At 43.9% G+C, this 26,727-nt stretch overlaps 1 protein-coding gene across 2 annotated transcripts; it reads right to left on the reverse strand.

Annotated features, from left to right (window-relative positions):
* Positions 1–300: 300 nt before the first annotated feature.
* fam193a (family with sequence similarity 193 member A) lies at positions 301–25,499 on the reverse strand. Of its 2 annotated transcripts, XM_058385860.1 has the most exons (23): positions 25,103–25,499; positions 19,676–19,744; positions 17,847–18,077; positions 15,542–15,711; positions 14,868–15,035; positions 14,413–14,641; positions 12,972–13,096; positions 12,730–12,877; positions 10,473–10,547; positions 10,296–10,373; positions 10,044–10,162; positions 9,277–9,531; positions 9,018–9,165; positions 7,524–7,667; positions 6,495–6,761; positions 5,324–5,543; positions 4,868–5,107; positions 4,490–4,769; positions 4,229–4,409; positions 3,916–4,140; positions 2,693–3,557; positions 1,373–1,454; positions 301–1,286 (listed from the first exon to the last, which is right to left on the reverse strand). In XM_058385860.1, the coding sequence occupies exons 1-23, from the start codon at positions 25,292–25,294 to the stop codon at positions 1,193–1,195; spliced, it is 4,605 nt and encodes a 1,534-aa protein (XP_058241843.1). In that variant the 5' UTR covers positions 25,295–25,499; the 3' UTR covers positions 301–1,192. The 2 variants fall into 2 exon arrangements, with proteins under 2 accessions (XP_058241843.1, XP_058241844.1); XM_058385861.1 differs by lacking the exon at positions 19,676–19,744.
* Between the last annotated feature and the right edge of the window lie 1,228 nt (positions 25,500–26,727).

Raw genomic sequence — 26,727 nt, forward strand, 5'->3', positions numbered from 1 at the left:
ATCAATGATTATATGTTCCTGCGCATGAGATGTTACTATAGTAATGCTAACATTGTGCGTTAACATAATCCTGTGTTACTGGCAGAGCTGCTGATGAAGAAAATGACCAATCAGAATGGAGAACTGCACAGCGCTGGGGTTTAACAGGAAGTACTGACTGTAATGTATTCAGTGATGCTAATCAGAACTCCTGTCCCCTTGTTGATCGTGTTGCTGTGGGACTCGGGCAATGCTGAGGGTTTAAACTCATCTTTAGACGAGGCAATAAAAAGAAAAGAAGCACACAGACACGTAGCCCTGCCATTCCACTGTATTCCATCTTTCAAAAAAGAAAGACAAGATTTTTAATATTACTTAACAATATGTTAAAAAGTAGCCAGTCAGGCTTCAGTGTTAATACAATATACACTCTATAACAGATCCATAGTGTGAGTATTGTTCTTTTCTTTCAATTCGATTCTGAAAGTAGTCTGATACAAGCTGGCTACAGGATGAATGAAAAGAGAGAGAGAGAGAGAGAGAGAGAACTGAATAAGAACCTAACACTGTACGGAACAGTTGTTTAATGGAACTGAATAAACCAACAAGAACAATCGGTCAAGTATTAGCCATCTTCCTGGTGTGGACCGGGTGGCCCAGGGGAGGGAGCTGAAGTGCCCTTAGTCCCGTTCCCTTCTCAGCTAACTGTAATGAAGTGCAAAATCTCTTCGCATCCACAAATACTGGGAATAAAAGGCTCTTTTTCTTCACTTATCTTTTTTTCTTTCCATGATTCACACAGCCTCCATCCAAACACACATGGAGGATATCTGAAAGGAGGAGCAACAGCCAACTTGGAGATATTGGAAACAGAAGAAAAAGAAGAACGGTAGAGTGGCATTTTGTGGTGGTTGTCGTGGGGTTTATCTTTTTTTCCTGTCTGTCCTTTTTTTTCTCTCCTCCTCCCGAAAGTACTGCAATAGCTGAGTGTCTGGATTCTTTTGAGGAAACGTACAGCGACAAGGACAAGGCAAGGCATTGTGGGTAATGGAGGTCGGAGGAGCAGTTGGTTGGAGCGTAGCAGCACTGGGATCAGCAGTCAGCCTGGTGAGAGGAGACAGAGAGAGAGAGAGAGAGAGAGAGAGAGAGAGAGAAGGAGAGAGAGGGGATTGCAGATGCTCTCTCTGACGGAGGATCTCGTCTCGTCCTCTCGTTAGTGAGCCGCAAAAGTGGCCTTTTTCAAGCTAAAGTTGGACCAGTTGATGGACAGCCTCTGTCTTGTCTGTCGAGCAGAGTCCAAGCAGAACCTGAGCGGAGAAGAGGAGGGCATAAATAACAAACTTATATACTGCTATTCAGATGTTACCTCCGTAAGCCACACTCAAACACGCACCTTTTAAAGCATTCCACCTCGCGCTCGGTCTCGTCCATATCCACGCTGTCCAGGTCGATGTCCTTGGGCAGGAACACGTCGTCTGAAAATGCAGAGCAGACGCCAGTTATTACTATTAAAAAAGCACAATAAATAACCATAACACCTTCTCTTTATATAATAGGTAACTTATTTAACTCTTCCTAATTGTTCCTCCTTTTTATTACATTTGTTCCTGTTTTGATGTCAGGTTAATCCGTTGACGTACACACGTGCGCAAGAAGTTCTAAGAAGGTTATGAGACTTCAGATAAGGTTCTAAGACTGCCACTGCTGGGCCCCTGAGCAAGGCCCTTAACCCTCTATTGTTTAGTATATATGAAAAATAAACTAACAAGAAATAAATAAAAAAATAAAATAAAATGAGATAAATTATAACTCTGGATATGAGCGTCTGCCAAATGCCAGAAATGTAAATGCTCTAATGTCCTTCCTGAAAAAGAGTGTTAATAAAATAAAAATAAAATAAAAGCAAAAAAAAAATAAATAAAAATTGTTAAAAAATATGGGGAAAATAAAATACAATTTAAATGTAATATATTAAAATTAAACTTAACTTAAAAATAATAATAAAAAAAAATCAAATTATAATTGTAAACACATAATAAATAAATAAATGAGAGTAAACAGATTATTAAAATGATTATTTTTGAGGAAAACTACAAGGATGCAAATGGAATTATTTAGCTAAATGATTAAGTGATAAAAGGTATGAGGAAGTGGTCATGGTACTTTCATAAAATTATTCATTAAACCAAAATTTTAGGGACATTTCAGACACAGTGTGAGCAAATATTCTGTTTGTTTTTGTTCTGTTGGTGGAAACAGATCCTGAAGAAGCCTCAGCACGTCACTGCACGTATAGCTCATGCTGATTTTGTACATCGATGTTAAAGGTGCGTCTGGTGATAATGGTGTCCGCTTTTCTTTTTCATCATCATCAGATTAACTTTCATAATTTACATGAAAAGCTATATTCCTGAACAGTATTGTTTGCTGATGATGTCACTTAATCTACTTTAGTAACTGTTCTGAAGGAGTCACAGACGAGTGGAGCGATACTCACACTGAAACATCCCGATGAGGTCATTATTAAATGTAAACACTTAAGTGGAGTGGTCATATCAAGCTACATATTTACCATACAGAATCCACGCCACTGCTTTGTCTTCCCTGTGTGAGTTATTGATTATTTACTGAAACTACAGGACAATAACGATACTGCCAAGAGTCTATTCACTGTAGTGGATAATGAGCATGCAGCGATGTGTGTTGTGCTTACCTATGGAGTTATTCATCTTGTCTGCCTTCTTCTTCTTGTTCTTCTTGGCCTTGCTTTTGGGTTGTGGAGACTCTGCTGGCACGACTTTCCCGTTCTGCTCGACGGCTGGAGACTCCATGATGGGCGAGTTCCTGTCCTCCTTCACTCCGTTCTGCTGCTTCTTCCCGTTCGTTCTCTCCTCCTTCTTGGTGTCAGCGAGCTGCTCCTCAGCAGTCCTGGCTTTCACTTTACTCTCTGTGTGCAATGGGGCCGATTTGGACGTGTGTTCTGTTACTCGAGGCATGTCGAGCGGCCGTTTTCCCGCCTCGCCGTTGGTTCTGGAGGTGCCGTTGGGTTGCTGTTTGGATTTGGACCTGGCGGTGGAGGGTTCTGAGTGAGGCAGGGTGCCGTTGGGCAAAGAGGGCGGGACTTCAGCAGGCTTTTCTTTGCCACGCCTCGGACTCGATGGGCCGATTTTGGCTGGGGGTAAAGGTACGAGCTCTTTAACGGGCTCTTTAACGGGTTCTTTGAGGCGGACGAGGCCGTGTAGCAGCTGTGCTTTGCCGTTCTGCATGTTTTCCAGAACGTTCTGTGCACTCTGGCGGAGTGGCTGAGGGTTGTTAGTGGGAGCGGGCGACGGAGACGGTGTTTCAGGCTTGACTGTTGCTGTCGGAGCTTCTTTGGCCTTGCTTTCCCTCTTTTTCTTCTTGGTGGTGGATGTGTTGTTGGTGGAGTTGTGGAGGTGCTGCATCTCCTTCAGACGGAGTAGCTCCTGCTTGAGAGCTTCCTCCTCCTCCTCCTGGCGCCTCCGCTGTGCCTCCAGAAGCTGCTGCTGCTGCACCTCCCGCTCTCGTGCCTCCGCCTCCAGCCGTGCTTTTTCCTCTAGCTGAAATGCAAACGCATATATACCACAAATATTATTCTAATAAACGTGTTACATGCATACACAGTATATACAGGTGGATACCAGACATGCACCCAGAAAACTAGGTGAATATCAGACATGCACCCAGAATATCAGCCTTTCACATTCAGTTTTGTCGTTATTTCATTGGTTTCGTTTAACATTTAACAGCTGATTGAATTTGTTTTGCATTTTTTCATGTTTGCTGCCTTTTAAGTGCTAATTTTAACACAGAAAACTTATTTATTATCTGCTTTATAAAATAAAGAGTATTTGACAATGCTGAGAGTAGATAATTCATTATTGGTCAGTCTGTTATTGTTTTTTTTGTTTTTTTTACCTTCTTCTGTTTGTGTCGTGCACGCTTGGCTGCTTTGGCGCTGGAGGCGGGTTTGTTGCCACCGCTGTTGATAAACTGCAGTAGATCCTCCACTTTGCGGTGGTCCTCCATCCCCTCTCGTTCCAGCTCTTCCTTCTTGGGCTGTTCCTCTTTGCGTTTGGTGAGACGCAAGCGGAGCTTCTCCCGCATCTCGGCATAGTTTCTACTAGTGGGAGCTGCGGGGGGCTACGTGAAAAAGGAAAAAAAAAGTAAGAAAAATAAATAATTTTTAAAAAAATTATATTGTTTAAGTGTAGTAAGTACACTCCCTCACCCCTCCATGGCCAAAGAATTCACAGTAGCAGCAGTCGCAGTATTTTCCTTCCTTCTGATTGGTGGAGGTGGAGGTGGATGAGCTGTGTTCCGAGCTGCTGTCCTCGTCCGGACTCTCTTCGTATGCTTGGTGCTCGTAGGCTCCGCCTCCCTCGCACCGGTGACCCTCGCAGTCCGGATCACTACCACGCAAACAGCACAATGTCATGATTTAAACCACTGATTATTTACTGTTTGAGTGTAACTTGAGCTGCACACTGACCTGCACACACTGCTGGGCCCACTGATTGGTCCATCAGCCGGCATGGGCGGCTGCTCCCCACCGGGCACACACAGCGTCTGGTGGGTTTCTAGGAACCCCGGCGCTGGAGCTGCAGTCTTTAAAGGCTGAGTGGCCATGCTAGGGAGATGTGTGCTGGGGACAGGGGGGTGGGTGGCACCGCTGAACGGAGGCAGAGACACCAACCCTGTGGGGCTGTTTCTAGGAGCGATGGGGCCGGACTGTATGTGGTCCTCTTTAACTATATTGTGGAATACTTCACCTAATATTAAAAATAAATAAATAAATAAATAAATCATTGGACAATGCTAAGAATAAAGTCACATAAAGGCAACTAAAACAGAGAGTTAAGTGATGTACCTAGTGCAGCGGCTCTTTTCGCCGAAGTGTGGATGTGATTGTTACTGGACTGGACAGTGGTGGCGGTGCTGGAGACCGAGGAGATGGCCGACGACGTAGCCATCACCACCTCACCCGCCTCCATGAAGGCATCTTGGTAGTTGAACAGACACTTCTTCTTCTGAAGGACACTCTTCTTCTCCTTACCCTCAGGAGCCGGGAGGGACGAGGAGCTAGACACGGGGGAGGCGGAGTCTAATCCTGGGCAGAAGAAGGGGTGTGTCAACAGCGGTGGTTTTAATACAATTCCACATCTAACACTCAGTCCATATGGCACATGTTTATAGTCTATTCTTCTAGTTTATTTTAAAAACTAGACCTGAATCAGAATAGGACTGTTTAATGTTATGAGCTTGTCTGTGCTTTTGTAGCGTAACGGAAGTGAGATATAGCGAGAAGGCAAAAGGAGACAGTCACCGGGTAGCGGCTCCTGCAGCAGTACACTCGGGTTCCAGTTCTTCATCATGTGCGTGTCCCACAGGTTCTCGAATTTGAGTGAGGGACAAGAGAGAGAGGCGCTCCAGTCTCCGGCTCCACCGCTGAAGCAGCTCTGGTACACGTGTTCAGGCAGAGCCGGGCTGAACACCTGCTGCTGCTTCACTCCTGTGTGATTGGATACCGGTGCTGGTGGAAGAGTCTACAACCACACGTGTTGCGCACGCACGCACACACACACACACACACACACACACACACATTAACAACCTAATACTAATAAATTACAGCCTATTACTTCTCACATTTGTAAAAATATAAATATAAAATATTACAATATAAATTATTATATTACATACATATATATATATATACACACACACACACACACATATATATATATATATATATATATATATATATATATATATATATATATATATAAAACATTCAGAAAAACAAATAAGTTAAAAAAAAAAAAAAAAAAAAGAAGAAGAAGAAAATGTCAAGAATTAATCAGTTTTCAGTTCCTTAAAAAAACACTTTCATGTGTAATACTTTAGGGAGTACAGTCTCTGTCTACATCTGTCTGTCTGTCTGTCTGTCTTTCCATGTCTCTCTCTCTTTCTCTCTCCACCTTTCTTTCCATCAGCAGGCCACTTTTTAACTTGGGATTAAAAGAAATGAGTTCATGAAGAAACTGAACATTTCATATCAGCTGGAAAAAAGCTCCTGTTTATTGCTTATGAGAGCAGAAACGTTGTAAAATGGCACCACCTGCTGGTAGTGAGATGAGATTGCAGTAGTACATCAGTAATTCAGTGTGTGTGTGTGTGTGTGTGTGTGTGTGAGATAGTAATTGTTGGTAAGTGTACATTTTTGCCTCCTTAAATATACTGAGTCCTTTAAATGACCAGCCCCAATACTGCAATACTCTATCTATCTATCTATCTATCTATCTATCTATCTATCTATCTATCTATCTATCTATCTATCTATCTCGAGTCTAATTCTATATTTATTTAGCTTTTACAGGATACAATCAAATTGACAACTAACCATATGTTGGCCTAATTTTTAATTAAAATGCAAATAAAGCATAGAAGGCTAGAATTATCACATGCTGTGTGTGTTTGTGATGTGAGTGTCTGACCTTGCTGTGTGTGAGGGGAGGGCTGGAGTAGAGTGTGGGCAGCAGCGGCCGGGGCAGATGGGGCAGGTTGTGCATGGGCAGATGGCCGTGGATGTGGGGGTAGAGGTGGAGCGCAGGGTGAGCTGGACTCTTGTCTGTGAAGAACTGATGGGGTGCCGTGTGCAGGTGCCGAGGAGGCAGAGCGGCGGTGCCCAGTCCTGCTGTACCGCCGTCCATGCTGCCCTGGTTACACACGTGACACTCGCATGGGTGCTGCACCTGCTCCACCTTAACATAGAACCACAAAACACACTTTACTATACATCCATGGCACTTATGCCTGGCCAGATTTATATGCGAGGGCTACCATCAAAGCATGTGACCAAGTTTAAGTAAATAAATACACAGCATATACCATGGCATAAATAAATTATTTTGGTTCCCCTGTAACATGACAAGATATTTACAACATTAAATATAAGAATAAAAGTACAAACTGCTGTGGTATAAAACACTTCATATACTGTATACATGCAGTTATAGAAGAATAATCATCTTTGGGGGTAGCATAAGGGTCTTAGCTTCATCTCACCACCCAGTTATTGGTTATTATCCTTCTACAGCACCCCGTGCCCTATCTATCTGTCTGTCTGTCTGTCTGTCTGTCTGTCTAGATCTATAATGGATAATAATATTTTTACTTTCTATGAAAGCTGTACTCATGTTCTAAGCACATAAACCAGAGTGCTGAATGCGTGTTATTGTGTCACTCGATGCATCTTGGCCATAATCCATGTAAAAGCTGCTGTGATTCTGGGGAAAAACTTAAAAAAAAAAAAAAAAAAAAAAACACAAGCTCCTCTAAATTTGTAGTTTGCTTAATCACGAAATCTTGAGGGGATCATGCAGTGGCGTTCATATTCAAGCTGTTGTCAGTATATAATAAATATATACATAAATTAATACATATATAATAAAATCATTTAAACTCTTTATGTGGACTTTCATAAGAAGGGCAAGTTGCTGAGAGCTGTGTATTATTTGCCCTACCTGTGCATGTGTGTACGAAGGAGGAGGACTGTCTCGCTTCACACACGAGAGCTCCCCCTGCTGGCCTGAAGGCTGAGCACTGCTCTCACCCTCCACTTCCTCCTCATCTCCCTCAGAGGAACTGCTGCTGCTCCCTCGCGGTGACTGCCAGAGAGAAAAACAAAATGAATTACATTACAGGATTGCAGGACACTGTAGAAATGTGCAAGGAGTCAGATCTCGAGGAAAGATTAATGAGTATTAATCAGTAGAAACTTGGTCTTTAACACCCAGGAACTTGGACGTCAGTAAATTAAAATTATCTTTTGCCCTTAGTGGACCTTTCTTGTCATCATTGCATCATCCTTTCAGCAAAAGATCTAACTGCTGAAAGTCCAAGCAGGCAGACGCTGATCACAAAAACCCCAGCGCACGTCAGTGGTCCAGCAGCATGAATTCACAGATCACCTACATAGCGTTGACACAAAGTGAAAGTAAGCACTGCCTGAAGCAAGTAAGGTCACTCACGCACGCAGCACGTCTTTTTCCTCTTCATCAGTCATCTGTGTAACCTGACTGGTGTTGTAACTCAAAGCAAAATGGCAGTGGCATCGGCGGGGATGCCTCCACCTCCGCCGTCTACTCTGTCTTTCCATGGCAGAAATACCCTTAAAATATACCTCAAGTGTAAAGAAATCTATTTCAGACATTTGCTGTGGCCTTGAGCTCAAATCAATTCCTGGATCAAATCCTAAAAATGTATTCAGTTCATCTGCTGGTTATCAGTTCATCCACTTGTTCTTGCTAAGAATCTGGGATGGACGCTGAAACCTGTGTAGATGTGGAAGTGACTCAAAGCGACTGTCAGCTCTAATAAACCTGTAATTGTTTTATAATTTCATTAAAAGCATGTGAAGAAGCACTTTCTGAAAATATAACAAAATAAAGTATACACTTTGTTGCTCTTTCTTTTCCTTTTCTGTGCTTTCCAACCAGTTCCAGTTCAGTTTCAGGTACTGAAAGAGATCACGTTACTGAGGACATATTTAGCAACGTAATTGGATTAAAAACGTTTATTCCCAGATTACAATTCCAATAGCTCTCCTTTCAAGTAGTGCTTGAGAGTCACTTCAGGCAGAAAACAGGAACAAATCGATAAGTAGAACTGTACTGACCACAGTCCAGAGAGAGAGAGAGAGAGAGAGAGAGAGAGAGAAGTCTTTCTAATAAAAATAAAGAAAGTTTCTTGTGGTAAAAATATTAGCACTATAGCACATTTTATTGCTTTCGCTTTAAACGTATTTGGACACACAATGTGGCCGCTGCTTTGTTTTGTTTCTGTCGTGATGAATGATGAAAGTCCAGCTCTAGGTTATTTTCAGAATATTTTATAGGTTTATATGTGTAGCTCTTGTTGTCTGATGAACAAATATTAGTGTTGTGTTTATTATGAAGTCTAAACCTATTACAAAGGAGTAAACATGAGGAAACGGGATAGTTCATTAGGAGACCCACCTCATGTTTGAGCACCGTGTTCTCTCCTCCTCCGTTGAGCTGAGCGTGCAGGCCGTTCATGCTCGCTACCACGCTGGCGTCCTCGTACCTGCTCAGGGGGTAGATGGATGGCAGCGCAGGCACTTCATCGTCGTCGTCGTCGCTGCCACTAAAGAGAGCAGAGGAATTGATGACGTACGAGTTGTTTACTAATAAGTAAAAAATGTAATAGCTGGAAACAGCTATAGTATAAGAATAATTTAAATCCTCTATGACTCACAACGTAGGGGCGCCGTCCTGGGGCAGGAGGAGACGTGGGTGCTGCTGGACGGTGATTGGGGAACTGGAGGCGGAGCCGGACCCGGAGGCGGAACCGGAGCTTCCTGAAGACATGCTTGGAGGATGAACCTCGGACAGGTAATCTCGAGGAGGCTCCGCTTGCAGTGGCAGCTTCAGGTGAAGCTCCTCCCCAACGGGGGCGTCCATGATGCCACACGTGAGGATGTGGGAGAGGCTGCAATCGTCACACGTGCACCTGGTGTTCAGACGGACAGACGAAACAATGTGTAAGAAAGTAAATGAATCATTTAAAATCGACATTTGATTAAAAATGGGGTTTTCATTTAATTATACAAGGGGTGGTTCAAGCCCCAACACCGCCAAGCTGCCACCGCTGGGTCCGTGAGCAAGGCCCTTAACCCCACCTGCTCCAGGGGTGCAGTATCATGGCTGACCCTGTGCTCTGACCCCAAACCCCAAGGATGGGATATGCGAAGAAAGAATTTCGCTGTGCAGTAATGTATTTGTGACAAATAAAGACAACTTAACTACTTAATTACCTTCATTTAAATCTTACCCACTAGGTCCAGTTTCTGGAATAAAATCACTAATTGGAGGCAGAACTCCAGTCAAGGCGCCCTTAAATTACTAGAAAATTCTGCCTAAAGGAGAAGCTTAGGCATCCTTCCCTAGACTGTCATGATTACTTTATGTTGGAAGTGATTAGCTCTGGTCTATTCGGCCAAATGAAGTCAGGGTGAACTTCACCTTCTCCGATAGTTGCAGTTGGGACAGTCTGGAATGCTGAGCCGAGACGACAGCATCTGCTTGACCGTGTCTGTGAAGGTGCTGTCTCCTGCTAGGGACTTCTTACTGTTCTGTAGGAACTGGTACAAAACAATCAGCCAAAATTAGTTGTGTAATAATTCTACAATAGAGCAATTTCTTTTCAGTTCAGAGTATCTCTGTCTGCATGAAGTGTGAGAACCTATGAATTTAGACCAGAAGATATCGAGTTACCTGCTCCTCGAAGAACCTTCTCTGTTTAAAGATCTCGCCGTCTTCTTTGACCATCCGCTGCTTAGTTCTTAAAGACATCTGTCAAGGAAGAGGGAGGAAATTGAACTTAGTCCTACGAAGCCCTGTGATTGTTACGTTCATGGAGGGACAAGAAAAAATAATAATAACAAGTCTTACGTTTTTACTGATTAGAGACTTGTGTGGCTCGGTGCGCTGATTTGTGAGGTTTTGCCCTTCCACTTTGAAAAGCAACTGGAAAAAAAGAGAGAAGTAAATGAAATATCAGATAAGCAGGGTCTCAGATTTTGTTTGGTTGAAGGAAGTAAATTCTGATTTAAGGAGTTGATTCAGAAAATGAAAAAAAATATATAAAAGTTAAAATAAATAAATAAATAAATATTCCTGCTCCTTGAAATTTTTTTCATTATATACACCATCACTCCAAATAACTGGTATATAATCTACAATAAACCAGACAGTCCATATAGCCCACAGCTGTATAAATCTCCCCAGGCTTGTCTTTTTCTTCATAAAGCTGCTAAAACCTTCTCCAAACAGTTACACTAAACAGATAATCTCCCACACAGACTCCATATAACGGCTGCCCGAGTGTCTGAGCCGAACTCGTCTCTCTGCTGCTCTGCGTCTTATGAAATCATGCTGCGGTGAAATGTGCGGACTGGGATTTCACCTCCACAGGGGTGGAAGTTGTGACAGGAAGCTGTTCACGAAGACGCAAGACGTCGAGAGTATCTACGATTACAGCAGCAGTTCTCAAGATAAATCGTGAATCCTGATCTCAGACCAGGAAAAAAATAATCCCTTTATCTTGGAATTCCTACACGTGATGTCAAATCAACATGGCTGCTAAGAGCATGAGGAGTAAACAAAGTCTCTGGGTTTTGAGAAAATAGATCATCAGCTTGTTACTGACAAAAGACCATCCATGTTTTCCCAGTTTTGTAGCCTGAATACGACATCACTCTGAGCTCCGACTTCCAAAGTAAACTGAAATGAGATTGAGATGAGATAATCCACTGAATCATGGAGCTGGGATTTTGTTCAGCCAGTGCTGTTCCTGTGTGGTAGTTTGCATCACTTATTTTGTTTGCTGTATATGTAACGTCAAGCTTGCCTGCATGTGGCTCCATAGCTGATCAGAGAACAACAGTGGTGCAACAACATCTGCACTCCATTCTCGTTGTTGTTGTTGAGGATTGTATCAAAGCACAGCTCACAGCTTGTTTGTGCTAGAAGGAACACACTCCCTGATCCACCTCATTCCAATCGTCTAAGGCTTTGCTCAGCAGTGTTACCTGAAAGAAGTTCACCTACACCTAGGACCTGGATCAAACACTGGTTCACTGCAGAGAGAGCCATCTCTCCTGCAGCATTGGGGACAGAACTCATAAAACACACCAAAGGAATTTCCTCTAAACAGAACAGACATCAGAGTGGAAGTACTTTCAGAGCTTCAAAACTACAAGACATCCAACCCCCCTCCCTTTGATCTGAAACCTCGATGTACCAGAACGACTTCCGGTGCAGATTAGAAAAGACCAGGTGCTCACCCCCCACCTAGTCCAATTCACATCCTACACCACCAACAATAGCTACACTTCCCAGATCCTAGCTCGGTTACAGACGACAGTTCACACACTGCATTACTAACAAAGCCTGCTCCATTCACGAATACACCACCTAGCCTGCTCTGAATATCTGTGAAGAGGATGTCCATTGACACGTTTCTTGCTTTCACACCTTTTCAGCAGACCACTTTAGCTGTGTGTGGTTCCATACTCTCAAAATCCATGCTCCCAATAAAACAACCCTGAGAACTGAGCACCTCAATTCTCAATAAATACAGTGTCTGAGAGAGACTATAACAACTCTGACCGACCGAAGGACGTTAAATGTGACAAGATGCCGATGTTGGACAGTAAGTCATCACCTACGCTTAATGAAGGAAGAGATAGTGGTGTTTTTGCAGGGAAAAGTGAAAACCTGATACTCCCACTGTAATCACAGGCACACTATGGTGTCAGGAAACAGCTCACACCTCCCTAAAACAGAGGCCTGGTTGCATCCCCTGCAGTTTGAGCCAAAGCAGGTCAGCTGATGATGCGGTCAGTATGGACTTGTGTATGGAAGTGGTGAGTGGTAGCTCAGTGGTTAAGCCACTGGACTGACAGGAAGCTTGTGAACTAAAATCTCAAAACCGCCAATTGGCCACTGTTGAGCCTCAACTGTATAAATGAGATGTCACTGTGTGTATGTGTGTTTTTCCATTCTACTTTGTGCATGCCGAGGCAGGAAATTACCTTAATATTATGACTACAAGACACTACACAGACAGCATTAAATGACCTCCTTCAGCGCAATGTTATATAAATAAAACCTCTCCGAAACAACAAGAAGTGCTAAAGTGCTGAACCTGCTCGTCCACGTAGTCGTCTATCCTCTTCCTGCACTCCATCCACTCCACCGCTACAGCCTTCATCTCCTGCTCGAGGGCGTGTAGACTGTCCAGCAGCGCCTTGTACATGTCCTCGCTGTACGAGTCGTGGGACGCTGTGCCCTGCCTGGATCACAGAAACAGAGGCTTGACACTGCAGTTTAAGTTAGCAGGCTGTATAAACACACACGGAACACACGCGGTGTAGAAGCCGAGCGTACTTGAGCTGGGCGACGAGAGCCGGCAGGCTGCTGTGCAGAATGGGCTCGGAGAACACCAGACTCTCAAACAGGTGCTTGTTGTGGAGCTCCCACGTCACCTGGAACTTCTTAAGGTGCTCGTTCTCCTGCAGCACAACAGCGAGAGTAATAAAGAAATCTCCTTGTTCAAAAAGGGTGAAGATATTTACTAGGATAAGAGAGAATTGGTGTAGTCTGTAGCTCAAAAAAACATGACTTCTTATTAAGACAAACGTACATAGACACCGACCAGGCATAACATTATGACCACCTGCCTAATATTGTGTTGGTCTCCCTTTTGCTGCCAAAACAGCTCTGACCCCTCCTGCACTGTGTATTCTGACACCTTTCTATCAGAACCAGCATTAACTTCTTCAGCAGTTTGAGCAACAGTAGCTCGTCTGTTGGATCGGATCACACGGTCCAGCCTTCTCTCCCCACGTGCATCAATGAGCCTTGACCGCCCATGACCCTGTTACCGGTTCACCACTGTTCCTTCCTTGGAGCACTTTTGATAGATACTGACCACTGCAGACCGGGAACACCCCACAAGAGCTGCAGTTTTGGAGATGCTCTGATCCAGTGGTCTAGCCATCACAATTCAGCCCTTGGTCAAACTCTCTCAAATCCTTACGCTTGTCCATTTTTCCTGCTTCTAACACATCAACTTTGAGGACAAAATGTTCACTTGCTGCCTAATATATCCCACCCACTAACAGGTGCCATGATGAGGAGATCATCAGTCTTATTCACTTCACCTCTCAGTGGTCATAATGTTATGCCTGATATATAATGGAATATTTTATATAATTATTTATATATTTCTGACGCTGTACATAACATTAGGTAACCAGCATGTAACATTATAAATATATTTCAATGCACGGTCATAAACTAATGGGATGCTACTATTTAAAGTGCTTAGAAGGTTGTAAATCAGCATGCAGGCCTGAGTCTAAGAAGTTAAGCATGGGAAGAATATCACTGGTGAGAGGTCAAGACATGACCTAAAGAAAAGAGGTATAAGAAGCTGGTCTATGTATACATAACATACATATGTCTGTGTATATGAGCTTAGACATAAGCACATATACTGTATATACAGAAATATCAGAGACACATGAGTATCTGTACAGTCTATGATAAATATATTTATATAACAAACGCACAACACACACAAAGCAGTTGTCCCAAATGATCATAATAACAGAGAACAGTGTATTGTGTGTACTCAACTCCATTACACGCATAGATATAATTCCCCAAATCCATCTTTAATTATTGTTTTCTTTGGCACAACAGCATTCTTTCTTAAAGCCAGGAAACATGTCCATTTAAATATATTACATATAACAACAGACAAAAGACGTGCCAGAGCAGCTTTGCTAAGACAAGCTAAACAAGCTAACGGGATGGAAAATACCAGTGTGAGCAGGAAGCTGCTGATGGTCCTGGCAGCCTGGCAGAGGGCGCTGTACTCCTCCAGGAGCAAGGAGATGAACTGGTGCGCCTGTGGAGGGCCGTGAGTTGCCCCTGGGCCTTCTGGTCCCGCTGACAGGTGCTTCAGGAGCCGGACCTTCATCTCCAGCACGTATTCCCTGGCCTGCTGTTCTAGCCGCTGGTACAGCTGGTACGGGTCTTTCTCACACAGCCTGGGAAAAGAATAAACAGGATTAGTCGAGTATCTGTGCACCAAGAGGAAGAAGTATGAGCTACTATATTGTGATTGATGTAAATGTTACATTTAAAAGCACTCTATTATGCAGGCAGTGGGTTCATCTCTTGATTATTTTCCTATTAAGATTTCTATCCTTACTGTAGCCTCACTCTGCACTCTAATGTAATGCATGTGGAAAGCATCCGAGACAGAGACAGCACCTGTCCACCAGTTCCTTCATGCTTTCCTTGTCCCGGTTTAGAGGCTGGTCCTGATCATCGGCCAGCGGCGTCCCGGTCTGGCGGTAGATGCAGCGCACCAGGTAGCGCACCTCGGACCAGTGGTTCTGCAGCTGCTGCGATTCTCGCTCCGACTCCGCCGTGATCTCCCTGAGGAGCGGAAACGCAGACGTTTCATACATCAACGTCAATGACAGCACATAAATATCTACTGAGTCATCATCGCCTGTAATAATGGAGAAGTTTTCTCAAGAAGAGTCTTGAAGGAGACTTTGTAATGATGTTTTCCACCTCGGGAAAGTCTTCAGGACAAACAGGTTGATGTTTTCCCGGCTTCTCAGTAACACCACGCCCCTTAAGTGTTTTATTGGCTACATAAAATTCACAAGCACATGGTAATACCCAACGACTCTGTTTGTTTGTATTTATCTTTCTTGAGAGTTTTTACACTTCTCTCTAAAATCTGCCTCCAATAATAATCTCACATGTGCTGAATATTACAGAGTAGTGTGTGAAAAAAAGAACAACAGGTATGAACCTTACCTTATAAGTGTTTACTTTTGGATTTGAGTGATGTATATATATGTGTGTGTGTGTGTGTGTGTGTGTGTGTGTGTGAAAGGTCAGAGAGGGTGTGTTTGTTAACACTCCTGTACCTCCTCTCGCTGCATGCCTCACAGCCGCAAACGGTGTCACTGGAGAGCGGAGTGCTGAGGTCCGGCGTGGGTAAAGTGGGAGCGCCGACGATTAGCCTAGTGTTGGGGCCGGCAGCATCCTGGCTTAATCCCCCATTACCCACAGGCATGCGTAACAAGAAGTCCTGACCCTGCAGAGAGAGAGAGAGAGGGGGAGAGAGAGGGAGAGAGAGAGGGAGAGAGGGGGAGAGAGAGGGAGAGAGAGAGGGAGAGAGAGAGGGAGAGAGAGAGGGAGAGAGAGAGGGAGAGAGAGAGGGAGGGAGGGAGGGAGGGAGGGATTGAGAGAAAAAGGGTGAGAGCGAGAGAAGGTGAGAGCGAGACAGAGAGAGAAAGAGACAGACAGACAGACATTGACCGAGAGAGAACAGAGAGAGAGAAAGAAAGAGAGAAAGAGAGACAGGGTGAGAGGCAGAGCGAGCGAGAGAGAGAGAGAGAGAGACAGAGTGAGAGGGAGAGAGAGAGGGAGGGAGGGATTGAGAGAAAAAGGGTGAGAGCGAGAGAAGGTGAGAGCGAGACAGAGAGAGAAAGAGACAGACAGACAGACATTGACCGAGAGAGAACAGAGAGAGAGAAAGAAAGAGAGAAAGAAAGAGAGACAGGGTGAGAGGCAGAGCGAGCGAGAGAGAGAGAGAGAGACAGAGTGAGAGAGAGAGGGTGAGAGCAAGAGAAGGTGAGAGTGAGACAGAGAGAAAGAGAGAGAGACAGAGCAAGAGAGAGACAGACATTGACCGAGAGAGCAACAGAGAGAGAGAAAGAAAGAGAGAAAGAGAGCACAACAGAGAGACAGGGTGATAGGCAGAGCAAGAGAGAGAGAGAGAGAGAGAGAGAGAGAGAGAGAGAAAGGGTGAGAGCGAGAGAAGGTGAGAGTGAGACAGAGAGAAAGAGAGAGAGAGAGACAGACAGACATTGACAGAGAGAGAACAACAGAGAGAGAGAAAGAAAGAGAGAAAGAGAGCACAACAGAGAGACAGGGTGATAGGCAGAGCAAGAGAGAGAGAGAGAGAGAGAGAGAGAGAGAAAGGGTGAGAGCGAGAGAAGGTGAGAGTGAGACAGAGAGAAAGAGAGAGAGAGAGACAGACAGACATTGACAGAGAGAGAACAACAGAGAGAGAGAAAGAAAGAGAGCGCAACAGAGAGACAGGGTGAGAGACAGAGCGAGAGAAAGAGAGAGACAGAGTGAAAGAGAGAGAGAGAGAGAGAGAGAGAGAGAGAGAGAGAGAAAGAGAGGGAGGGAGAGAGGGAGGGAGAGAGGGATTGAGAGAAAAAGGGTGAGAGCGAGACAGAGAGAGAGAAAGAGAAAGAGAGAGAGACAGCGCGAGAGAGAGACAGAGAGAGACAGACAGACATTGACAGACAGAGAGCAACAGAGAGAGAGAGAGAGAGAGAGAGAGAGAGAGAAAGAGAGAAAGAGAGCACAACAGAGAGACAGGGTGAGAGACAGAGTAAGAGAGAGACGGAGTGAAAGAGAGAGAGAGACAGAGTGAAAGAGAGAGAGGGAGAGAAAAAGGGTGAGAGTGAGAGAAGGTGAGCGCGAGACAGAAAGAGAGAGAGAGAGAGACAGAGCAAGAGAGAGAAAGGGTGAGAGAGAGACAGAGTGAGAGAGAGACAGAGCGAGAGAAAGGGAGAGTGATACAGACAAACCAACAGAGAGAGCCACAGAGAGAGAGAAAGAAAGAGAGAAAGAGAAAGCAACAGGGAGAGAGACAGAGAGAGACAGAGAGAGAGAGAGACAGAGAGAGAGAGAGAGAGAGAGAGACAGAGAGAGAGACAGAGAGAGAGACAGAGAGAGAGAGAGACAGAGAGAGAGAGAGAGAGAGAGAGAGAGAGAGAGAGAGACAGAGAGAGAGACAGAGAGAGAGAGAGAGAGAGAGAGAGAGAGAGAGAGAGAGAGAGAGAGATGTGGAAAAGCACAGGTACTGATACTGAAGATATGCATCACACATTCAGCAGACAGATACTGTCTCAGAGCAAAGCCTGTAAACCTACGTCACTCATTTGACCTAAAAAGTCAGGAGAGGAAAAAGAACGAAATCAAACACGGTTTTCTGTATCATTTACACCCACACAGACGATCAAACAAATGGGTTACGGTAAATCTAAAACCAGACACTACAAACAGATGTTCCTTACGATCTTAATATACAGCTAAAGCTAGAACCTTTCTCTAGGGTTTGTATTGTGTTACGTCACAATAAGGAAATCTGAGTGAAAGTGTCACATGGCTCCTGAGAGATAAACGAGCCTGAGCTACGGTACCGGGACGTACCATAGAGGTCTGGTCGGAGGGGGGCTGCCGCTCGTCCTTCTCCACAGTGCGTTTGCAGTCGGGACAGACGTAGAGGGGCAGCTGGAGGGCGCTGGAGGATTTAGGCGACTGTCCTGTGCCATTCTGACCCGAGTCCTGTGAAACGGTGTCTTTGCGCTCGCTGCGACAGAGCAAGCAGCGATCGCCCGTGGTGTAGGGAGCCCTCTGGTTCAGGCCGAACGTGAACGGGGTCTAAGAGAGAAGTCAGAAAGAAGAGTCAGATTCAGATGCTGTGAATATACTGAAAAAAAATTTGCTGCTGCCTCAATACCGATGTATCTGCCTGACGTAAGCCTAGTGTCCGGCGAAATGACAGTAACCTGAACGCATTTCACAGTTAATGATGTTTACTTGCTCTGTGGAGGAACTACAGCAGCTTCCCATGACACACACAACCTGATAAAACATCTTAAAGGTAATACTCGAGTAGTTGGAGTCACTGCTAGCAGTACACACTCTCCAGGTGAGAAGAAACATCTACAAACAAGGCTAGGTAGGAAAGTATAACGAACTTGACAATCAGACATGAGGCAATGAAACCAATAAAAAAAAAGATCTCTATGATCTATGGATGCTAATGCAGAAACATAATCGGAGCAAAGGAATGTAAGCAGTCACGTCCCTGATGTACGATACTCTTTCTCTCCTCAGTATCTGTAAGAACTAAAGAATATTATACTCACTGCCTTAGCAAAGATCTACTGAAAACCGCGTTCCTGTCCGAAATGCTTGTGTGTCAGTTATATTATAAACACTATACGGGCTATCTGAGAGACAGGGGGCGGAGCTTTGTGAACATGAGCAGTAATTGATCAATCGTCAATCGCTCAATATTGGAGAAAAAAATGAGACTGATCTTACCTAAAACAGCATTAAAGGATAGATGATTAGAAAAAGATGTGAAAAAATAATAGTTCTATGAATTAATAATTTAAATATGAATAGATTTTAATAGTTACTCGTTGACCACCCATGTACACAAAGCTCCGTTCAACATTTTCAGCATTCATGACATTCTCGACCTGCCGATTCCTTCTGGTCTGAGTGCATGAAGCCTTTATTATCGCCACACAGCACACACATTAGAATTCTGTTCTTCGCATATCCCAGCTGAAGAAGTTGGGGTCAGAACACAGGGGGCAGCTATGATACAGCACCCCTGGAGCAGAAAGGATTAAGGCCTTGCTCAAGTGCCCAGCAGTGGAGCTTGGTGGTGCTGGGGCTTGAACCCCGATCCTCCAATCAACAACCCAGAGCCTTAACCACTTGAGACACCATTGCCCCTAATAAACACGCACCTTTAGAATCATTTACGAGGATGAGTTCAGCAGTTAGGGGGCGTGTCTACAAAGTGACTGACAGGAAGCCCATCCCAATCCAAACAAACATTCCGGACCGGGGTTTTTCGTTCCCCCAGCTATGTAACACACTTGCTGATGATAAAATTAGCTAAAATCATTTTGATGATCTGTAAGGAGTAAGAAATTAGAAGTATATACACACTGCAAACTGTATACGATCTTAAAAACCAGGAAAAGAGAGCTGCTAATGCAGAGGGATGAAGTAAAGCACAGCTGTGTTTAGAGAAACCCTGGCGCTTCTTAATCCCTACTTCGTTTGTATCAAAGCGGAAATGCAAAAAGAGAACAGACTTTTTGCCTGCGGCGAGAGAACTGCGGCAGCGTCAGAGGTCAAAGATGCAAAGCTGAGCGTGGGGAGAAATTAACGGCGCAAGCAGCGACTGTGATTTGAGGGAAAACCTCATGCAAACAACGAGACCTGCTGATTACCTGGAGGACTCCGGAAAAGTCTGAGTTCACAGGGCCTTCGGAAAACTGGGGCGTACCATTCCCGGGTACCTGGAAGAGATGATGCGTGTCAAAAACTGTGTTTTTCTTACACACACACACACACGCACACACACACACACACACACAAACAGGAAGTACCTGCTGAAGGCCAACAGCAGTGTGGAATCCATTACTGTTGCTATATCAACAACAAAAACTGTGTGTGTGTGGTTCAATTTAAGGAAATGAGATAATCCGTTTGTTTTATTTAAATGTACACACTACAACACCAGGTATTGTGTATTTCCCAGCATGCCTTGGAGTAACAGAGGAAACTTCAAGCAAAAACATTCATCCATATATCCATCCGGTCACATGACTCTACTGGCCAATCACGATGAGTGAAAAAATGATGCGCTCTGCCCCTTGTCCAGCTCTTATTCTCTAGAGCACTAGAGACAGACATCACTACTCCTGGCTCCGGAAATACAGCTAATTACCTTGTTGCTAACAAAAGACGAAACAATGCTCATGTTGAAGGTGTTGTGCTGCTGAGGTTCTGCAGTAAATACAGCCGGAGTAACGGAATGGCGATATGTAACGATTAACCATTTACAGGTAACCGTGTGACCAGAAATAAGACCGTCTGAAGGGGCTGCGTTTTGTTTATACCACAGCGCAGTGGAATGCTTGAATGTGATTGGTCAGGTGGGTGTTATTTTCGTGCAACAGCACAACTGAGGACGGAGTGTGAGAGACAAAAACAAAGAGAGAGAGAGAGAGAGAGACAGACCAAATGAGAGAGAGAAATAAACAGAGTAAGAGAGAGAAAGACATTGAGGGGGGGGGGTGAGAGAGACAGAGAGAGTGAGAAAGACCAACTGAGAGAGAGATAAACAGAGTGAGAGAGAGAGAGAGAAACAGAGAATAAAAGAGAGTAAGAGAAAGACAGAGAGACTGAGAAAGACCAACTGAGAGAGAGACAGAGAGAGAGGGACAGTGAGGGAGAGAGACAGACAGAGCGAGAAAGAACGAGAGCATGAGAGAGAGAGAGATAAACAGAGTGAGAGAGAGACAGAGTGAGAGAGAGGTGATTAGAGGTAGTGTAAGTGGAATAAGACACTCCAGACTGTACTGTTAAGTGAAAATAATGCATGTTGTCCCTTGTGTCTTCATCAGACCAGTGACAGTAAATAATGTTTTTCCCTCTCTTCCTCTTCCTCAGTAAACTGCCTCCATCTGAATAACTCACATAAAGGCATGTGTCTGTCCCTGCAGAGGATCTGCTACAAAAACCGCCATGTTTCACCCTTTAAAAGCCGAAGTCTCTGAACTCTGTAGTTCACTGGATCACCATCCCTGAGAGACGAGCCCAATAAGTCTCACACACACACACACACACACACACACACACACACACACACACACTCCCTGTCCTTCTGCTGACAGCCAACAGCACGTATCAAAACAAAACCTTTGCTCTGAGAGAATAATCATCCTCTTGCTTGAGTCCTTTACTCTGCTATTCCTGCGCATATCTAGCGAACTACGTCAGCTTTATTACTTTACGTATCGCTAGCTGCTGCTAGTCAGGAGCAAAAACAGCAGACTGGGGAAACAGCATGCTGGAGCTTTCACTTGTCTGGCTAACACTTTTATGATTTGTCCACTCGAGTGTCTGGCGCAAATAAAATGTTTTGGTAAAAAACGCGCTTAAAAATGAGTCATATCTGCGCAGGAACCGTGCGGCTCGGGCATCGCCCGTCCCAAGTTAACTCGATCAGTGCGTCACTCTGGAGGGATTTAAGATGAGCTCACATAAACAATACACACACACACAGAGTTTGTGTAGCGCTGTGAGGAAATGGATGTGAAGTCAGCGCCTGTGCATGATTTATGATTGATCACTGGAATTGCATCACGATGTAAACACACTACTTTGAGCATAAGAGAGAGAGAGCGAGCGAGCGAGCGAGCAAGCGAGAGAGAGAGAGCGAGCGAGCGAGCGAGCGAGAGAGAGAGAGAGAGAGGAGTAGAGATAGAGAGGAGGAGAAGGGGAGAGGGAGAGAGAGAAAAAAAAAAGATAGAGAGAGAGAGAGAGAGAGAGAAGGGGGTGGGGGAGAGATAGCACCAAGGTTAAATCCAGCTGCTCTTTTTCTTAAGTCAAGCTACAGATGTGGTTTCCGTGGCAACAGAACATCATGCCGGATGGACAGAGAAACAGAAGCCGCTGGACAGTGGAGGCGTGGTGTGGCTTGACATAAACGTGCATTATTTGTGACGAGACATGGGTTTTACACTGTAATGGACCTCGGGCCCTTTAATAAACAGGGGGTCCCAAACATAAACAGAACGTGACACGGTCATCCTGAAGGACGGCATGATCAGTGTTGGTGCTCGTGATGAAATGATGCGCTGGACATCGTCGTCCTGTTGAAGTTGAAGAGTGAATGAAAGGTCGATGAGTTAGCTGGTTAGACGCGCGCACTGACACTGACACAGCCCTATTCAGACTGAATGAGTTTCACGGCTGGAGGTGGAGTGACCTCCAGAAGTCCTCGCTGATTTAAAGAGGCAAAGCAATAACACAGAGGCTAGACGACATTCAGAAGGTCATGCTGGAGAATCGACACTGCTAGGGGTTTTACCGTGTTGCCGGTGCACACGGTGTGATCACATGACCTGCTCCCGCACAGCCACACCCCCTAAGACAAGCACTTCCAATAAACCCTGAAACAATCGGTTTGTATCGCTGAGGAATTCTGTGTGATTTCTACAGAGATGCTGTATCCTGGGGGAAAGGTCGCATTTACGAGTCCAAAGTACACCGCAAAGTCGTAATTACGAGTGGGATTTTCTTTGAGCTTTCGGAGTTAGGGGGCGTGTCAATCAGAAAACATGGAGCAATTGACGGATGTGACGTTTATAGCGGACAGCAAACCTCTTGTAAATAAATGTTTACTCCTTTCAGAAGGTGATTTTTTTTTATTATTTAAAACTAAACCAAAACAAGCTGACCGTCAGCAAAAAATACAATAGTGTTGTATAATTATTATTTAATATATAGTGCTGATAAACTTTACGGTGGCAGGTTAAAGAGGTTTAAATCCTAATCCTAGTTAATTAAGAGAAGGTTCACGTCCATCTCGCTCTCGTCGCAGTCACCACTTCCTGACTTGTACATACGGACTTCCCGGGAGCACAGGAAGTTAAAAGCTTCCTGCAGGAACTGGAGTTAAATCCGTAACCCAGCCATTCATTCCCATCTTCTGAAGCTTCTACTGTAGCGTCGGGTTTGTGTCCTCAACAAACAGCTCAGGCAGTCCAACATGGCCAGTTTTTCTGCCATGAGCCGTGGGGTTCTGTCTTCACATCGGCAGCGGGGGTCTGGCCGACGTTAACCAGAGTCCGACTAGTAAAAAATGTTCTACCGGTCATCACACTTCAATCGATGCTGGAGCTCTGTGTCGCTGTGAACCAGGATACATTTAAACATGCGCACCAAACGAAAATGCCTGGGTTAGGAAAATTCACTAATCAATTATATAAGAAAAAATGATGTAAATATAATAATAATAAAATTAATATTTACGTAATAAAATAAATCAAAATTTAAATTTAAATAATAAAAAGAAATAATTATTAGTATTATATTTCTAGAAATAAATATTAACAACATTAATTCTACATATATTAATAAAATACTACTACTACTACTACTAATAATAATAACTATATTTATATGAATAAAAATTAATTTAAAAGAACAATAATTATATTTCTAGGATATTATAAAATATGAAATTCTATTTTAAAATATAATAATTAAATAGAATATAAATATTCACATTTATATAAATATTTAAATGACTATTTATTCAAATATGTATATTAATATATAATAAAATATAATCATAATTATATTTCTAGGAAATAATAATAAAACGTTAATTCTATTTTTTCTTTTTTATTTTGTTAATAAAATATTTTTTTGTTGTTGTTTATACTGTACCACACTACAATTTGTACTCTGTAATAGTTTTGTATGTGATAAAATTTGAATAATAATTAATTAATTAATTGAAAAACAAAAAAACAACAACAAAAACACGCAGCCGGACTGGAGGTGAAATCTGTTTGTTTGGGTCGACCCCTTAACATCCTGCAACATTCCATCCATTCTGAGGCACGAAGTACGAACAGTATCTTTCCCAGAGGTTGTAACAGCACCCAAGCTGAGAGAGTCGAGGCCACCAGTGAGGGTCTGAGGTCCAAACCAGCGCAAGAACTCCTGATTAGAGCGTACAGGCGAAAATCCGTGTCTCAGTGCTCGTGGAAATGAACTGCTCACATGTTCGACAGGGAAAGAAATAAATAATACATGCGTGCACCTTGATCACATCTATTAACGTTGACGCTGCACAGGTGATGCTCTCGATTCAAGACTCGGTAAGGATATTGGATCAGTTTGCGTACGCTGTTGGGATTGATTTCGTTAAAGCGGGTTAAATCCGCTTTTTTGTTTCCTGTCGTCTGTTCAGAGGCTTGCGTCACCTAAGCATTCTAAAGGAGCAGGACATAAAGCGATACCTGATACCTGACCCCCCGGATCGTAACGTAACGTATCGTATCGTACCATATCATATTATATCATATCGACGCATCCTTAGCTGCGACTATTGTATCGCTCTCACAAACACACAAAGCTCTAAAAGCCAGTGAATGGGAACGTAGGCTCCTTGCTGTAAAAACTTCCTGTCTCTACACAATAACAATGAGACACAGACAGATAGACAGACAGACAGGGCACTCATGCAGCCATCGCCCACAACTGGCCTTTTAATTAACCAAGACAAATTGTGTTGTGTTATGTCATCTCATGTCACACTATTGACAAAGGTGTGTGCTGACCCAAGACAAAGAGGAAGAGGAGAAGGAGGAGGAGGAAGAAGAGGAGGCTGTTTTCTGAGATCTGCAGTGAAACTCTGCAGACACACACACCTTGTAAACAATCAGACTAAATTATTTTTTTCTTTTCTAAAGCATTGAGGAGTTCCAGGTAAAGAGTGTGTGTGTCCTGAGTGACGGAACTAGATGATCATCTATGCTGGTCAATCAGCTGAAATAAAGCAGGAATGTCAACAGCTAATCTAGCTAGCTAGTTAGCAATCAAGCCTTAGCCAAGTTTGCAAACATGCTACACTAGCTCCAGCTGTTTCAAAAGCAGATATTTGCTGGCACATCTGCCTACTCGTCAAGCGAAGGACTTTAATGCATGACTGAACAGATGTCACTTAATAAGAACTGGAAAGGAGTATGCTTAGCTAGCTGACTAGCTAGTTAGCATCCTAGCTAGGCCGCGTATCTCAGAGAAGCCGGCTGGAACTCCAACATGTTAGCACAATCGCTAAATTTGGTGTCTTTTACCTCTCCATTAAGCCCCGAGTCTCCATTCCCAGCGCTCCCCGTGCTCAGAAAGCTCCTGGCGGAGGCGGCTGTTGCGGCGGACTGAGCAGCCCGGGCCGCGGCTGAAGCCTCGGACTTTCCTGCCGCGCTGCTCCCGCCGCCCCGCTTGTTCTTCCTGCGCTTCGCTCCTCGCTTCGCGTCGGTAGGACTCATAGTTATTTTTTCAGCCACACAATAAAACACAGAGACAGCTTTTTTCCCCCCGTCCACAACAAGCGGCGTCTTGGCTGGGACGTCAGGCTTTTAGTCCTGTGATACAATATATGTTTAGGGATATATTTATATTTTTTTTCTAGAAGAAAATATGAAAAGCCTAACCCGATCTACCCAGAGTTGCTAGCAAGACTTCAAGTTCCAATATGGCCAACTAGGCAGGACTCGGCCAATTGGGTTTACGCCCTTACGCAAAGGCGGAAGTGCTTTCATGGGAAATGTAGTTTTTAGGCATGTGCCATTAAACTACTACATACATACATAATACTGCATACGATCTACACCGATCAGGCATAACATTATGAACAGTGCCAGGTGAAGTGTATAATACTGATGATCTCCTCATCATGGCACCTGTTAGTGGGTGGGATATATTAGGCAGCAAGTGAACATTTTGTCCTCATAGTTGATGTGTTAGAAGCAGGAAAAATGGACAAGCGTAAGGATTTGCGCGAGTTTGATGAAGGGCCAAATTGTGATGGCTAGACCACTGGATCAGAGCATCTCCAAAACTGCAGCTCTTGTGGGGTGTTCCCGGTCTGCAGTGGTCAGTATCTATCAAAAGTGGTCCAAGGAAGGAACAGTGGTGAACCGGCGACAGGGTCATGGGCGGTCAAGGGTCACTGATGCACGTGGGGAGTGAAGGCTGGCCCGTGTGATCCGATCCAACAGACGAGCTACTGTTGCTCAAACTGCTGAAGAAGTTAATTCTGGTTCTGATAGATGATGGGCCAGGGCTGTTTTGGGAGCAGATGGGGGACCAACACAATATTAGGCATATATATATATATATATATATATTTCCCCGCATGAATAGTCAATATACTGTACAACAGTGTTGTGGTCTTGAGTCACAAATTTACTGACTTTCAACTTTGACAAGATGACTTTTACGCCAGTGACTTGGGACTTTACTCAGTCTAGAGCCCTTTGACTCCACACATTGTCTTAGTTTTACAATAAACAATTAATTTTCAGCAAATCAGTATCAGTCATCCTTTCCAAGGTCAAGGCATTGTTCGCAGAGAGAGAGAGAGAGAGAGAGAGTAGCCTTCTCCTTTAAGATTTGTGTTGTGTTGTTTGATACCACATTGTGATAACACAATAGCTGCAACATGTAGAAACTGCACATCAGGAATATCAGACATGAAAGCGAGATCAGACTTCAACTTCTGTTTACACAAAGTAAAAACAGTCTAGACCTCATCTGATGTGAAATACCAAAGTTTTTAAAGTCATAGTGTTGTGTTTTTAAAAAGACTTCATGATTCATATAAATCTACTGCACTAATCATTAGTCTGGTAAACTTAAATTTGGAGCACAGTATGATTTGAAACATAAAGTTAAGGACTTAACTTGATTTAGAACATGA

Source organism: Hemibagrus wyckioides, linkage group LG03 (genome assembly GCF_019097595.1).
Source record: "Hemibagrus wyckioides isolate EC202008001 linkage group LG03, SWU_Hwy_1.0, whole genome shotgun sequence".
Classification (NCBI taxonomy): domain Eukaryota; kingdom Metazoa; phylum Chordata; class Actinopteri; order Siluriformes; family Bagridae; genus Hemibagrus; species Hemibagrus wyckioides.